Source organism: Callorhinchus milii, unplaced genomic scaffold (assembly GCF_018977255.1).
Source record: "Callorhinchus milii isolate IMCB2004 unplaced genomic scaffold, IMCB_Cmil_1.0 Scaffold4, whole genome shotgun sequence".
Taxonomy (NCBI): domain Eukaryota; kingdom Metazoa; phylum Chordata; class Chondrichthyes; order Chimaeriformes; family Callorhinchidae; genus Callorhinchus; species Callorhinchus milii.
In genome coordinates this window covers 10,368,918-10,386,027 of record NW_024704745.1, presented here as the reverse complement: position 1 = coordinate 10,386,027, position 17,110 = coordinate 10,368,918, and the positions used below count along the sequence as shown (strand labels likewise).

The 17,110-nt window shown below is 42.0% G+C and overlaps 1 protein-coding gene and 1 long non-coding RNA gene across 4 annotated transcripts in view; one reads left to right on the top strand and one right to left on the bottom strand.

The window, feature by feature from the left end:
• The window catches only part of LOC103180131, a 33,843-nt gene extending 19,415 nt beyond the window's left edge, over positions 1-14,428 (bottom strand). For 2 of the 3 annotated variants that reach the window (XR_006085023.1, XR_488065.2), the window contains exons 1-2: positions 14,374-14,428; positions 6,155-6,327 (exon numbers count right to left, since the gene is read on the bottom strand). This is a non-coding gene — a long non-coding RNA (uncharacterized LOC103180131). Of the gene's footprint in view, positions 1-5,754; positions 5,798-6,154; positions 6,328-14,373 lie in introns of all 3 variants that reach the window. The other variant, XR_006085024.1, reaches the window with a different exon arrangement.
• A 1,078-nt stretch (positions 14,429-15,506) lies between these two features.
• Positions 15,507-17,110, top strand: part of cblb (Cbl proto-oncogene B, E3 ubiquitin protein ligase) — a 109,777-nt gene continuing 108,173 nt past the window's right edge. Inside the window, exon 1 of the mRNA XM_042334340.1 lies at positions 15,507-15,939. Within this exon, the coding sequence (XP_042190274.1) occupies positions 15,545-15,939 (395 nt within the window). The 5' untranslated portion in view covers positions 15,507-15,544. The remainder of the gene's footprint in view (positions 15,940-17,110) is intronic.

The following is a 17,110-nucleotide window of genomic DNA, read 5'->3' as shown; positions in this document are numbered from 1 at the left end:
ATCACAGGATTTACTGTAAAGTACAGTTAGTGTTTTTTATTATTATTTTCTTTAAAATATATTCCACTGTCAATTACCTTGGAATATTATATTTTAACAGAGTCTGGAATGGTGTTAGTTTTGCTGGTAAGTGCACACTACAATTTATAAGCTGAAAGCAGACAGATGATGGACTGCTTTTAGATGAATCCATCATTTCATTCAATTACTGCTGTTATTGCCAATGGGGTATTTTGATCATGCAGCCACCTGTTAACTATCACATAATCCACTGAAAGAAAATTCCAGAATCGTGGATACTTGTGTCAAAAGGGGGCTAATTCCTGACTGCAAAGTAATTCCTATTATTACCTTATTCATTGTTCTCTCTATGTAGTTAAGGACTATCTATAATTGTCACTGTTTTCACAAAAATATGAAAGAATGAACAAACATGTACTTTCAGCATTATATCAAAGTGCTTTTCAGTGATCACCGTAAACTATACAGACATTTGTTGATAAACAGACATTTTGTGCACAGGATGATCCCACAAATAATCATGACATCAACAACCGATTTACCTAGAGGATTATTGATTAGGATGCCAGGAGAAACTTTCTTCCACCTTTTTGAATAGTATCATAGGATTTTCAAGATCTACTTGGAATCCTGTAGCTCAGTGGTTAGAGCACTCGCCTTGCAAGTGAGACATCTGGGTTCAATTCCAGGCAGAGGGCGAAACCTTGGGCAAGTTTCCTTACTCCACACCCTTGATAATAATCCCTCCAAAAATAAAACAATAATAAATTGGTCATTTTCAATCCACGACTGTTTGTGGGACACTGCTGTGCGCAATTGGCTGCCGCGTTTCGCCCACAAAATATATACGGTCAATTCATTTTGCAGTCTATTCTGTGAAGCACTTTGAGACGTCGAGAAGATGTGAAAAGCGCTATATCAAATGCAAGGATATTATTATAACAAGCAGCTGGGATCTTGGTTTAGCTTCTCAGCTAAAGAACGCCAAAGAGATCTTCACGAGCACCAGCATAGACTGTGCCCTCAAGGGTTTTGAACCTACAACCTTCTGATCCAGAGGTGAATCTGAGCTGACAGCTATGAACATACAGGGAGGGGCGGGGAGAAGGGGGCGATGAGGAGAGTTAATACTCCAAGGGCAGGGTACGTTTATAAATAATCAAATTATCATTGTTTATATATTACTGTGTGCATACTGGCTACTGTGTTCCTCTACAAAATACAGTGTCACTGCACTTTACAATAAAATTCTGAGAACCAATGAGACATTATCCTGATGTGAAAGATGCGGGGTTTATTTGTTATTATAATTTTACACTTTCAGGAGTTGGGAGTACTAAAGCAATATAATGAACATAACAATAATAAAAATAAAGCTTTTCGTAATATGAGATTTTTTAAAATTAATATTCCCTTGCTGTGAATGTCAAGTTTTGGAGTACATAGCTTACTGACTTCATTTATTTCATAGCATTGTTGATGAGCCAAGTGAGAATTCAAACAAGCTCTTGCCAGTTTCACTGGAGCTGCCCCATTTATACGACTGGGCGGCTGTACAGGAAAATAGATGTCTTTGTAATCTTCCACCCTCCTATCAGTGATTTCCTCTCCTGTCCACAATATCCTTCCTTCCCCATCATCACTATCCTGTCCAGTACCAATTAAGAAAAGCAAATGAAAACGTTTTTCTTCTAAATCTGTGCACATCTACACACACATGTTCACCCCATAACAAATGAAGTTTAGATGAATATGACCCTTTGGCCAATTTGATCTCATCCTTCCAGAATCCTAATTCTACCATCTTCCTATTACAGCATCAGTTATTTCTTAAATGAGTCTTCTGTGTAAAGAAACACTTCCGGTGCCCATCCCAAAATCGCCCTTTGCAAACTAGAATTCATCCTCTATTGGATGCTTTCTTGGCAAATCTGTTCACCTACAAATAGTCACTACACTTTACAGAAAATCCTGTGAAACACTTTGAGACATTTGACTATGTGATAAGGCACTATATCAAATGCAAGGATTATTAATATTATCGAAAAATATTACCTTTTGTCATTTAGAATCTACCTTCGCTCACAAAATATAGTCAATTCACTTTACAATATAATCTATAAAATGCTTTGAGACGTCTCGAAGGCATGATAAGGCACTATATCAAATGCAAGGATTATTATTATTATTAGTAGTAATAGTACATCTCCCTCTGAGAGGTATATCATTTCAAGTCTGAAGAATCGAACCTCATTTTATTGTTCCTTAAAGCTCTGTCCTTGAACACTGGGGATCAGCCTTGCTGCTCTTCTCTCTGCACTGCCTTCAGGGCCTGGCAGCAGGGTTCCTTATTTTACTCTCACCAGAACTATATACAGCCTAAACAGAGCCCCAAACTACTACCATCATCAATACTAATTCTTGTGCACTGAAAATTTGACTACCTGTGGCATGTCATCGCTGGCATGTTGACAGATATCTTCCAGTAAAACGCAACTGTTAAAGTTCCCCCTCACCTTTGTTTCCTCTGCAAACATATCTGACAACACATGTCTCATCTTCAAAGAATATTTCATGAAATGATAAATGAAATGGAGGAATAGTTTTCAACCTTCTGACAAGGTGAAACTGAAACCTAGAGTTGTAACTCTTAGCTTTTGGAGGAGCTGATGTTTAGATTTGATCAATGAAATAATGTTGCTTTATTTTTTCAAAAATGGTTAGGCTTTTCTTTATAAATAAGTACTGCGCTACAAATAAATTGCCCTGAGAAATATTATTTTCTTTACCATTTTTAGTTGCTGAATGTCAGAATAATTCCTTTCCAATATCGACCTAAGGGTACTGTCATTCAAAAATATTTGCATGTGTTAGAATGTTTTTCCTTTTGGCATACACTGAACTCTGTGCATAGTTATGTTATCTCTAGCATGGGAAGATGTAAGAAAACAGCACACAATAATGGAATGAATGTTGGATTTAGTTATTTGCAGAGAGTTGCCCTGACTCACATTTGAGGACTGGTTCTTTCAGTGGTTTAAGTCAAAAGCTAATTGGGATTAACTTGGCATAGGCTTTGCGCAGAACTGGCCTGTGCAAGAATTGGCTTGTGCAAGAAATGCAATTGGATTTAAGACTCTATAGTCAGCAGAAAATGTTCACTGTTTTATATGTTAGGAAAAGGCATTTTACAATCTGGCATGGTCTTAAGGAAGATCTGTACATAATGTTTGTATTTGGGAGAAGTGCCACAAAAGCCATGTGTCATTTTCATCATGTACAAGCAACGCAGCAAAACATTTGTATATGTTGCTGTGCTGTGTAACGGTTGGCTTGGCTGGTGGTACTCTTGACTGTGCCCATTTTGGAACTTGGACCTATGTTCTAGGATGACGCTCTAATACAATACTAGAGCGAAACTGGTACATTGTAGAGTCCAATACTTAAGGTAAAATACTCTAGTAATTACTCTTAGAGAAGCAACATTATTTCATTGATAAACATCTAAACATCACCTGCCTCATTTTTGGAAGTACTGTCTTTCAAACTAGACATTAAACCAACACTAGGGACTAAAGAGACCAACACATTCTTCAGGTGAATGTGACACCAAGTTTCTCCTGGACAAAAGTCCCTAGGATAAATTGGTCATTCATGTCACTGTTGCTCGTGGGGCCTACAAATTGACACTACATTTGATAGTAATTAATCTAAAACACTTTTAAATGTTTTTTATTAGGTGCTATAAACATGTTAAGCTTTTTCTTGCATTTACAAATTCTACATTAACGTGACGTTAACTCTCTTTAACATTGTAACAATTGCGATTTAGTCTGAGAATAACTTTTTTCAGAAACCTCCTTTACCAACCACACAATCATCCTCAAGTGCATTTTTCTTGAGCTGAAGAAGAACCACTTGAAAGGTTTCAATGTTCTATTCAGGCTTTTATTTCCACATTTTTATAGCTGTGGTTTATTTGAGTAATCTTCATACTCTGTGGCTCTATTAAATCTCCCCTTAACCTTCTCTGCTCCAAGGAGAATAATTCTACCTTCTCTAGCCTCTCATAATTGAAGTCCATCATTCGTGTTAGCATCCAGGTACTTTTCACCCTCTCCAAGGCCTTGACATCCTTACTAAAGTGTGGCACCCAGAACTGAATAAAGTATTCTAGTTGAGCCTAACCAATGTTTTATAAAGGTTCATCATAGCCTCCTTACTTTTGCATTCCACCCCCCTATTTATAAAGCTGCGTATTCCGTATGCTTATCTCAGTAATATTTCATTAATTATAATACTTGTACAATATAGTACAGAAGTTATCACTTTTTCATTTTGCAACATCTCAAACAATAAGGTAACTTGCGTTATGGTCAAAGAGATGCATCTTTAGGCAGATAGGAATTAAAGATGGAGAGGCTGTGGATTAGAGGGAGGGATTTCCAAAGAGTGATAGCACAGTTGCTAATTGTGGTGCAGAGAGGGTATGTCACTCCCAGCAAGCCTGAGTTTGCCCAATAGAGGGTCAGGCAGAAAAGTGGGAAAGGATCAGAGATAGGGATATGAGGTGCTAGGCATGACAACATGTCAACATGGGTGAGAACCCTGAAGTCGATCCACTGGGAGCCGGTGTAAACTGGGGACTGGGGTGACGGGCATATGCAGTTTGGTGCAGGTGAAGATGTGGGCTGTGATATTTTGAATGAGCTGGAGTTTATGGATATCAGAAGTAGAAAAACAGTGAGGTCTGCATTAGAGAAGTTCAGTCACGAGTAAACAACCTTCTGAACCACACATGAGAGTCCTACTAACTGAGACAGCACCTAAAATCCAGACCGTGAACTTCAACAGATTTTTTTGGCTATGCTACGGTATTCACAGCTGAGCTGATCCTGTCTTCACTTGATAGTCACACATGAGCACTTGTACTAAATAACAAACAGGAGCAGGAGCCTATTATTCCACTCCATGGACAAGGAAGATAAAAAGGCAATTATAGCATTGCTACTGCTAACCCAGCTGAGATGCTTTAACTCAGTGAGAACCAGGGAATGAGCCTGGGACCATCCTGGTAAGTACTGCTCAATTACATCCAAGGTGGATTAATATGCGACTATGGCTATTGCAAGACTATAAATATAAGTTGAAATCAGACACTGGAAGGAATACAATAATTTTCAGTGGATGAATTTGCTGCTTGGAATGACCAGATAAAACAGTTAATAAGATCTTAATTGATATTTTTGAGATCAGAACTAAATTCTGATGAGGCATGATAATAAGGGTTACAAGCAGAAGTAGATAGAGAATAATGGTCAAATGTTGTGCGGAAATGTAGGATTTTCAGCTGCTCGGATAAAAAAGCCAAGTGGTCCAGGATAGGATGTAAGAATAGACAAGTAGGGTTTTTTTTTATTGATCTTTCAAAACCAGGGAGAATATTGCAAACATTTTTCCTCAGATATTAAAGTGATGGAAAACTCCAAGATGGAACATATTACTCACGGACTGCGAAAATAAGTGGCTTTTTCCCCTCTCGTTCTATGCTTGATGTTCTTATGAGCATTGGCAGGGGTCAGGGTGAAACTTGTAACCATATATGTAAGATTACCATAGCGTTAAGGTTTAACAACTAGCAGTTCTCTGTAGCTGACATTTTTATAAGTAATACAAGCTTAGGGTAAGTTGTATGCTTTTAGTTCATGTTAACATACTTTTTGTGAACATTACCTTGGCATGAAGATTTTTCAGTGTATGAAAAGCTTCATCATATCTGAAGAGATTAATTCAAATATATCTTGTTAGATACTAATTACCAAATTAAAGGTAATTTGATCAAAGGTAATTGTTTAGCATAATTCTGAATATTGCAGCGGTCATTTTTTTAAAAAACATAATCTCATCATCTCTATGAGGATAAATGCACAGCATGATGTATTACTGAGCTTCTACAAACAGGGAGAACCCGGGTTTTGCACTGGCTTATTTAAATTATGTTATTTCAATAGGATAGGCAGAAATTGTGCCATTTAGAATTGGTTTCAGTGTTCCTGAGTTAAGCAGAAGAAAATCTGGCCAGATTCTCATTCATTATCACTGCAACAAAATGTATTAATAGAAGCACTCTTACCTTTGGGTCAGAAGATCGTGGGTGCAAGCCTCACCTCTGGCACTTTAAGCTAGGGTGACACACACAGTGTCAATAGACTACAGCATCATCAGAAGTGCCATTTTTTGAATGAGATGTTCAACCAAAGTCTTGTCTGTCTGCTTTTGTGATCAATAAAGATCTCATGGTACTATCTGAAAGGAGAAGGGGATCTTAGTCAACAAACCTCAAAAAAAAATTGATTAACCACCACTTGGCTGTTTGTGGGAAATTGGTAACTAGGTTTGTCTGCACATATTTAATACTCTTACCATGATGTGTTTTGAGATGATTTGATGTTATAGGCACAATATGAAATCTAGGGAAAGGTTATCCAGCATGTTCTGTTGAAGATGTGCAAAGGAACAGGACAAATTGTACTGTGGTACTGTATTCTTCGCTGCTCTATCAGACAAAGCAGTGGTGCACACGTTTTTGTGCTCTACTTGACCCTCAAGCTGTGCTTCAAAACCCACATCCGCGAGGACACGATTTGCAGTGAATGAAAGAGGTTATTGTGCAAGAGATTTTTAAATCAAAAAGCATATGGGCCAACAGAGCATGACAAGTAATCTGTGTCATAATGAGCACCATGACTCCCTGCCTATTGTCAAAAGACATGGAAGGATGTGAGATGGAGGTTCAAAACAAAAATTATTACCATAAGTCAGCAGGATCAGAGAGCTGGGGGGCAGGGAGGTGGACCACAACCCTAAAGTCTAAACACATGTACAGGAAATAGTGGTGCTGTCTTGTTCCCTGAAGGCCATTCTAGGAATGGAGAGGGAGTTCAGCCAGGACAGTCTATCACTAAGGCAGATGTGCATACTATTATCCAGAATTGAAATGCAGAAACTGCACCTGGAAGAGTTACTAATGTGATTAGTATGGACTTGCCCAAGTCTGCTGTGATGGTTTAATAAAATACTTTAGACCAAATTATTCTATGACTGCCATACGTTCTCAGGGCAATATTACTCTTCTCCTCTCCCCTTTCTAACAGAAGGTCTTAACATTTATTAGGTCAGATATAAACCTCTAGATATGCAGAAATCTTGTAGGGCACATTGCAGAAACTTCTAGCCATGCTTAAAAAATTCCATTTATCAGGAACTCACTGGTATGGTATACATTGCCGTTTTGACCAATTGCCTGTCCATCATCAGTTACTGGGAGGAGTCTTCATTTCCTGTAGCTGAAGGTTAAAAAGACTAAAGCCATCTTATTCAATTCTTGCCAGCATCTTCATGTCTCTTGCTCAGAACTCCAATAACCTCCCTGACAGAAGCCAGGCACTAGAGATCACAAATGTACATTTACTCAATTAAAACTGAGCTGCTTAATACCGGGCACTGATAATCTTCATGCTACTTGACCACCTACAGTCACTATACTGGTTAGGTCACTGGCTTGTAGTTTTATCAGTGGATGGCTACCATATGAGAAGTCCATCTCTCAAGGTCACACTGATGAGTCAGGCAGGCTCATCAATCATTAACACGACCTCAGAGAATTGCAGACATGCTTAGTTCAGGTGTTGTATCATTGAGGCTGTCATACAGAGTATTCAAATTCACTCTCCAATTTAGAGATCATGAACTCTGGCTAATTTCTCCACTTCCAAGCCCAATTTCAATGAGACCAATTATTGTGCCCCTGCTGATACTTCAGCTTGGCTCAGGCAACTCAGCACAAACCATGTATTGAACCTGGGACCCTTCCGTACTGCAAGGCTCAGCAACACACTGGCGATCATGCTATTCAACTACCTGTCAGTTGGATAATGACTATTTAAAAATCTATCTAAAATGAATTTCCAAATGGAAAAATCAAATCCATCTAAGCACTTTCAAAGAGCCGGCACAGACACAATGGGCCGTATAATTCTATGAAATGGACTTGGCTTCCCAGGAACCAGCAGATGAAAGCCACCATCTCAAACTGGAAGTCAAATGTTGCAAGCCTGACTTCACAGATGTCAACATAGAGAACAAGGTAGGGATCAGCTTCTTGGCATATTCAGGGAACAATCTGAAATGATAAGAATTTAATTTATGGCTAAATTAACCCCATTAAGTTGCATCCAATAAGTAAGAAGGAACCCGGTTGTTAGTCGATTGGCGGATTGCATTTCTGTGGGTAATAATAACTTAAAAATAACAATAATTTGGTCACTTAATCCATAACCGTTTGTGGAACACTGCTGTGTAAAATTGGCTGTTGTGTGCAATTGGCTGCTGTGTTTCGCCCACAAAATATAGTCACTACACTTTACAGTATATTCTGTGAAGTGCTTTTGACATCTAGAAGACGTGATAAGGCGCTATATCAAATGCAAGGATAATCATATTACTATCCAGAAAGCAAAACTATACCTTGTGTGACCGTGAGCAATGCTCTCTTCTGTAAAGTTGTGTGATTGAATAAGGTAAAACAAAAAATACAACTTATAAAAGTTGTCATACTGAGGGTAGTGATGATAAGTCACTGATTCACTCATTTAATCCTTCTTTATAATACAAAATTGACACAGTACTTTATCATGTCGTTGAGATGTCTAAGCACTTGACAGGATTTTACTACAAAGGTTGCATGTACAGATATTTGTAGATGAACTCGGCAGTCACTTTGCATATAGCAATGTTCCACAAACAGCCAAGAGCTGAATTACCAATTTTGTTTGCGGGATTGTTGGCCAAGTGACTGGCACCTCTTATGACACAACTTTCCCCCAGCACTGCTCTGGATTGTTATCCTGGACTAAGATTTCAAAGCCCTGACATGGATTTGAGCCCACAACCTCGGACTCAGAGGTGTGTGCAAACATGGTAGGTGGCTTGCTCCATAATAATGCTTAGACTAACCCTGTAACATTCCTTTCAAAATTCAATACAACTGACACTGCTGTATAAATGGAAATTACAGGGATATACAGTTAGTACAAAAATGCAGTGTTTAACACTTTGTAACAGTGGTGAAATATAATGAAGTTGCTTCAAAGTTAACAGGAATTCTACATGGAGTGATTCATTTCTCTCATTTCCCAAAGTATATCCATTTCCCAAAAATCTTAAATGTCACAAGAATTAAATGTTACAAGTTATTCACTGAAATGTAGTAAATCACATGGAATAAGTTGCCTTTGTGTGTAGCTTGCTGAAATCACTCATCTGATGACGAATTTCCTGTTCCATTAAAAGCACAGGAAAATCCACTCATTCACAAAATAAAGAGCATTCTGGAAATTGGGTAAGAATTCCAAAAACTATGTCGGTATTTTCTACTGGGAAAAATTGGATCTGGATTGCAAAACATTATGGGGCCATAAGGAAACAAGTCTGGATGAATGGAATTCCACAAGTTTCTCTTTTCAACACACATTTTTTTCCAAAATACATATTTAAAACATCTGTTTCATGGAGAACCAGGTTTTACATTAGTGAGAGAATTGACCTTTTTAACTAGCTCTTATGTAAAATGTCTTGTTCCAGCAATAAGCTTCGGTTTCTGTTTAGTTCAGATTTAAAATAGATTTTGCAGCATTATATGTGCAATCTCCCATTCCTCTATTTACCTCTTTAATTTCTTATTGTTACCACCCAGCACCGAACTTCCCTTTGCAGTGAGGAGGATAGGACCATCCAATACTAAGTCACTGGATCTTTGTGGAGTCCCACTGTTCATTGACAATTTGTCCTTTGTTGTCTGTTCTGCTATCACAACTTCATCTAATAACCCCGTCGTCAAGAATTTACAAAACACCCACTCAAGCAAGCGAGTTCAAATGTTACTTAAGCCGGAGATTCAAACTCATGGCCAATTGCTGTGTTGTTAAGACTAGCAGACTGCCTCTGAAAAACAATTAGAAAATCCATTCTGTTGAGCTTCTAGATCTCTGTGTATGGGACCAAGATGTAGCAGCTGTGTACTGAAGTTCTCTTTCAAAGTCAATTTTATTTGCTGCCAGAACAGCACAAACTCACATTTAGCATCCAATTGAGATGAGGACATTCGCTGTGACAACAGACTATTTTGCCAATGTCGCATTTGATACAAAGTGACATATCAAACTGCAGGAGTGAAGCGACGTGTCACCTTGGCTCAATCGATAGCACTTTTGCCTTGGGTCAGAAGGTTGTGGATTCAAGTCCCACATTAGAATTTGAGCTCATAATCCTGGCTGACGTTCTGATCCAGTACTGGGGGAGCACTGCATTGCTGAAAATTTGGATGAAATGTTTAAATAAAAGAGTTTAACTCTCTCACAGGATGTGGGGAATGTTGGCAGGACCAACACTTATTCGCTCTTTGTTTTGCCAAGATGGTGATAACGTCTCCTCTTTGAACTGTGACTCGTGTGGAGTATAAACACCGGCACAGACTGGTTGGGTTGAGTGGCCTGTTTCCGTGCTATACGTACTTTGTAAACTGCTGCAATTCGGGATGGTGTTTAGTAGGGAATTCCAGGATTCCCAGTGACATTGAATAAATGATCGATATATCAAAGTCAGGATGGTGAATGACTGACTTGAAAGGGAACTTGGAAATGGAGGTGTTTCCACACCACTGTTCTTGCTCTTCTGGATGACTGATATCAGAGCTGGAAGATGTTGGTGAGTTACTACAATGCATTCTGTAGATAGCACACACTGTAGATAGTCTCTCTTGGTGTCCCATCTTATAATTCTCTACATAAATTGATGAATACTACTACTTAAATTTGATTATAGTGCCTTTCATGTTGGGAGGACGTCTCAAAACGCTTCATGGGATATACTGTAAAGTGCAATTTATACACAAACAAACTTGTTATTTACTTCATGGTTATTGAGTTTCCTCTACGAAAACATTTAGAGTGCACTCCATTTGCACATCAGAAAATTGCATTCTCCAATTAATTGTATTGCAATTTCCAGGTACCAAAAATTTGCTATTTATTTGAACGGTATTGCTGGCCACTAAAATGAATTTGTAGATTTGCATAATTCACTTAATTGCATGCAAGATAGTCAGTTGATTTCATTTGTATCTGAATAATTAGCTTGGATAATTGCATTGGTTGAGGAGTTGACCGTGTGAGTAAGGTTGCCAACTCTGGTTGGGCATGCACTTTTCCTGGGAGGATGGTAGCTATTTTAAAGTGAGACAGCACTGACTTTACAAAGGTAGCTTAGTAAATTGTCAAAAAGAGTTGATTGTTATTGTAGCATATTATGAAAGGCGAGTCAGCGTAAAGAGCATCAGGAAGGTGGCACCACTAATGAACTTTGGATAATTGCATTCTCCATATAATTGCATGGTGTCTGTCTGGTCCTGACTCCATACAATAATATGGAGTGCACTGTACTAAACTTGCTGGAGTTCCCCGTAAAGGTACTTTGAGACATTTGACATAATAATGTGTTATATTAATTATCAAGGTAAAATGAAATTTTTTACTTATGTGAAAACACATTTAACCCCAAACCTTCAGCTTGATCTAAATGGGGTTAAATGTCTTTTCACATTCTACTCTACATAACCCACTTAAAAATACACAGCGTCAGTACTGAATTCTGTTTACTTTGGACTGCTCTTGTGGTGTAAACAATGTATTCTGTTCTTCCGTCCTCTTTACTGTTTATAGCAGATTTAAGCCAAGCCAACCAAACATTTAATCCTGTGATTTGATCAGCTGATCTGTGCTGTTTTAAACACTGTCACAGGACTTAAACATGCACTGTTTAAAACAGCACAGATCAGCTAACTCAGAACACATGGTGAATGTACCCTTCTGGTATCAGTTGATTAGTGCTGGTTTTGGGTGCTATGCTTTGCAGTTAGGTCATTATTACACATCCCTTGGGTACAGCTTGGAAATGAACACACAAATTATACGCTGCTTAAGTACAGTTCTGAATCTAGAAATCAATTGTGCAAATTGCAATGCTTAAGTTAGATATTTTGGCATTAACCACAATACACTGCACACCGCATGGTCAAGACACGAGACTGTCAGTTAGCTTAACTTAAGGTTGTAATTTTCCGTTCTCAATATGTAAAATTACTATTCATATACAGAATCACTTCAGTTTGGTCCAAGTATTCTGGAAGCAATTCTACTGATATGGCAATCAGCCAAAGAAATATCTCACCAAGACCAAGCAATTCATTACTGAGAAGGCAAGTCACTAATCATTGATCCAAATGCCAACTACAGTATGTGTGAGAAGAACGTGACCACAGCGCAAGGATTTTCAAACAAACCTTGTCAAACATAATAAAGTGGTCATAGTTCAAAAAACAAGGCAAATATGGTGTGGCTGAGAATGCTAATAATATATTTTTCTGAAATGTTTTCCCCATTTTCCCACCTCCTGCTATAACTACATTGTCTTCATTTTTCAGGAGGGTAGGAAGCTCTGATGCCTTTTGGTCAACATAATAGGGATGCCACTTTTATATTATACACCATTAACCTGTCCCTCTCCTCTGGCTCTGTTCCCATTCTCCTAAAAACTGCCACCATCACTCCCACACTGAAAAAACCCTCCCTTGATGCATCGCAGCTATCAAGCTACCGGCCCATCTCCAACCTCCCCTTCCTGTCCAAGGTCCTTGAAAGAGTTGTCGCCTCCCAGCTGCACTCTTTCCTCTCCACCCATTCACTATTTGAACCCCTCCAGTCAAGTTTCTGTGCTGCCCTTAGCACGGAAACCGGCCTGGTCAAGGTCACTAATGACATCTTGACCATCTGGGACCAGGGCTCCCTCTGCCTCCTCGTCCTATTGGCTGCATTCGATATGGTCGACCACTCAATCCTCCTCCACCGCTTGTCCTCCCGCCTCAACCTTCAAGGTCCTGTCCTTGAGTGGTTTAGGTCCTACCTCTCCCACCGTCTTCATTTTGCTTCCACTAACGGCTTTTCCTCCAGCCCCCGCACTGTCTCGTGCGGCGTCCCTCAGGGCTCTGTCCTCGGTCCCCTCCTCTTCACCCTCTATATGCTCCCGCTTGGTGACATCATCCGCAGACATGGGGTTAACTTCATGGTCTGCTCCACACCCCCCGCCCTAACACCGGTGGCCGGGCCTTCAGCCTCTCAGCCCCTAGGCTCTGGAACTCCATCCCCCAGTGCCTTTGCCTTGCTTGCTCCCTTTCCTCCTTCAAGGCCGGTCTCAAGACCTTTCTCTTTGACCGTGCCTTCAGCTCCCCTCTCGACTCTCTACCCCCTCCCCGCTCCCTCCCTCCCCTCCCCCTGACCATTTCCCCCTTGCTCAGGTCCCGACCCAAGTGTCCAGCGCCTTGGGACATCCCCCCGACATGAAAGGCGCATTATAAATGCAATCTTGTTGTTGTTGTTGTTGTTGTTTTATACAACAGCTTACATAGCAGGGAAGTTTCCACAGCGATGTTCTCGATTGGACAGGTTTTCGACTGGAGAAGGGGATACACGTGAGACGGACTGCATATGAAATTGAAAAAAACCCATTTAAAAAATAAAGCCTTTGGGGCCCCTTTTAAAGCAAAAGAAAACGCACACTATTTTACTCTGTTCCCATGTGATTCCAGCACACAACAACACTACTTGCGTTGGGGACACAGCCTCATCACATCTTTTGAGACATCTCAAAAGTGCTTCACGGTATAAACCGCGTCTTCTGCGGGCGAACCACGGCTGCCAGTTTCGCACGGCACTGCCCCCGTAAGCAGAGCTGGATTGAATGACTGAATCGGGTGGGGTGTTTTTTTTTGAAGGGATTATTACTCCTGGAAAAGCGATCCACCAATCGACTAAAAAAAAACACACACACACCCCAGGTTCCTACTTACTGGGTAAACAGGTGTGTGGAGCAGGGAAACTTGCCCAACCTTTCACCCCGCCCAGGAACCAAACCCCAGGTCCCTCTGGCTTGCGCACGGTGCAATGAACCGAGCACCGCCGTCGGTTCTGATGAAAAGGTCATCAAAACCCTTTGACGTCGACGTTCAGAAACGTTAACGCTCTCTCCCCCCTTTGGATGTGTGCCACTTCCCTTTTCGTTTCAGATCTCCCGCAGCCCTTTCGCTCCATTTGCGTTCGTGTCCGTAAGTCGTAACCTCCAACGGCCCCTTCTCCCACCCCCCCCAAGAATTTGCACCCCCCCCCCACCCCTCCCTCCTCTCGCCGGTACAAGTTTAAACGTCAACTCCCCGCCGCCCACCCAACAAGGCCGCGCTGTTACCGGAAGTCCTGTCCCCTGCCGTTTCATAACCTGACCCGTCACCCTGAAGGCGGGTCCGTGAGCTGTAAATACCATGACGTGCTCAGTCCCTCTCTCTCTCCTCCTCGTCCATTCTTATTCACTGTGTCGCCAGGGCTCCTCCGAGTCGACATTCAACAACCAGCCATTGAGCGCCTCACCACCACCACCAAGACTCAACGAGCAACTGCCGCTGACCGCGCGTGAACGGTCGCCGTTTGGCCGTTACCACGAGTGATTTGAATCGCGCACGCGGGGCCGGGCGGCGCACGCTGGTTGTCATGGAGAAACAAAAGCCCCGCCCACTTCCTCCACTTCCTGCTCCTTCCCTTCCCCCCCCCACACACACACACACACACACACACAATCCGCATCCATTTCCTGTACATTGCTCCCAGTGACCGGCGCTTCCCAGTCAGCCTGTCACTCAAAGGTGGGGCGCCGCCCCGCGTCCCGCCCTCTCCCACCCTCCCTCCCCGTTGAATGGTGGAGAGGCAGTTAAGGGGCGGAGCCTCGCCGGTCCGTCACCGAGGTTGGAGAGGGCACGATTGGCCGGGGCGGGGTGTCAGTCAGGCGGATGACGGCCCGGCGGGAGGCGGGGCGGGGGGGGGCGGAACGGCCCGCCCGCCCGCCTCTCCTTCTCCCCCGCAGTGTTTTGTTTGTGTGGATGGCTTCCAGTCCGAGCGGAGCGGCGTCGGCTTGGGTTCGCTTTGCTGTCAGTCCGCCGGGGGCTTCCTTTGGGCACGGAACAGCAACGAGCGTCCGACACAGCTCCTCCTCTCGGGGCACGGCGCGCACATGGTGGTGGTGGTGGTGGTGGTGTTGAAGACCCCGGCGGCACACGCACACACGCTCAACTCCCTCCGCCGCCCGCTCATGGTGGACGCGGGGCGAAGACGGTCTGGATGGGGTTCGTTTGTGGTCGCTTGAATTTGCCTCTGCCCCGGTCGTATTTCGGTTGAAGTTCATATATATATATATATATACATATATATATATATAAAAACCACAAAAGTGACGAGGGATTATTATTATTATTTTTCTCTCTCTACTATATATAATATATATAAAAAAATATTAACTGACGCGCATCATCATCCATCCATCATCATCATCATCATCATCATTATTATTATCGGAAAAACAAACAAACATGGCGATGGCGCCCAGGAACCCGCGTAGCAACGTGAAGAAGGGTCGGATTTTAGGCTTCATCGACGCCATCCAGGACGCGGTGGGGCCCCCGAAGCAGGCGGCCGACAAGCGGATGGTGGAGAAGACCTGGAAGCTGATGGACAAAGTGGTCCGGCTGTGCCAGAACCCCAAGCTGCAGCTGAAGAACAGCCCGCCGTACATCCTCGACATCCTGCCGGACACCTACCAGCACCTCCGGCTCATCCTCTCCAAGTACGAGGATCGGATGCAGGTCCTGAGCGAGAACGAGTACTTCAAGATCTACATCGACAGCCTGATGAAGAAATCCAAGCGAGCCATCAGGCTCTTTAAAGAGGGCAAAGAGCGGATGTACGAGGAGCAGTCTCAGGACAGGTAAACGCTGACGATGATGATGATGATAATAATAATAATAATACTCGTTCAAATCACAGTCGTTGGCAATTCGAAAGCATTTCTCTCCCCCCCCACACACACACACACACACGCACACACACCCCTCTTCTCTTTATTTTTAGCTGCTTCCTCCCTCTGAATCATTGCCCAAGTGCAGTGGGTGCAGCTGACAACTTAACTTCGCCCGAGTACCCCTTCGCTAACCGATCCGGATGATTGAGAGAGGCAGAAGTTTCTCTCTCTCCTCTCTCCTCTCTCTCTCTCTCTCTGTCTCTCTCGCTCGCTCGCAGGAGCTTTAAAAACGACTGCGTGGCTTTTAACTTATTCTTTTTAAAAAAAAAACCAAATACGTGCGGCAAAAAGTTGATCGCTCGGGAGGAGGAGGGAGGAGGGTTTTTCCATTTAAAACGAGCGGTTTTTGGTGTACGTTTTCTAACCGGAGTCGGGGAGAGAGAAAAAAAGGGGGGGGGGGGGGCTTTTCCTGCTCCAGCGTGGAGGAGGAGTTGTTGTTGTTGTTGTTGTTATTATTATTTAATTATTATGATGAGATGAGCGGTTTAATGACGAGTGACGTTGTGAAACGTGGAGCTATCACGGCCACGACCAGGAGTCTCAAGAGGCCCCGGGACCGCAGAAAACGGCTTCATCTGATGCCGTTTTGATGCTCTCGAAGCGGTTGGAGACGTAACGCGAAACGTTTGCTGGAAATGTTTGGAAATGAACCCTTTTGAGCTGTGGGGGGGGGTGTGGGGAGGGGGGGGGGGTGTGGGGGGGGGGGATCAGCCGCACTTTGGAGGCATCAGCGTCCCCTCTTCTCCCCTTCTCCCCCTTCCCTGGTGATATTTAGGAAATCTGCATCGGAGCCCTTTACGTTGTAGACTTTACTGGATTAGTTTTTATATGTGCATATATATATATATATATACTTTACTGGATTATTTTTTATATGTGCACATATATATATACTTTACTGGATTATTTTTTATATGTGCATATATATATATATACTTTACTGGATTAGTTTTTATATGTGCATATATATATATATATACTTTACTGGATTATTTTTATATATATATACTTTACTGGATTATTTTTTATATGTGCATATATATATATACTTTACTGGATTAGTTTTTATATGTGCATA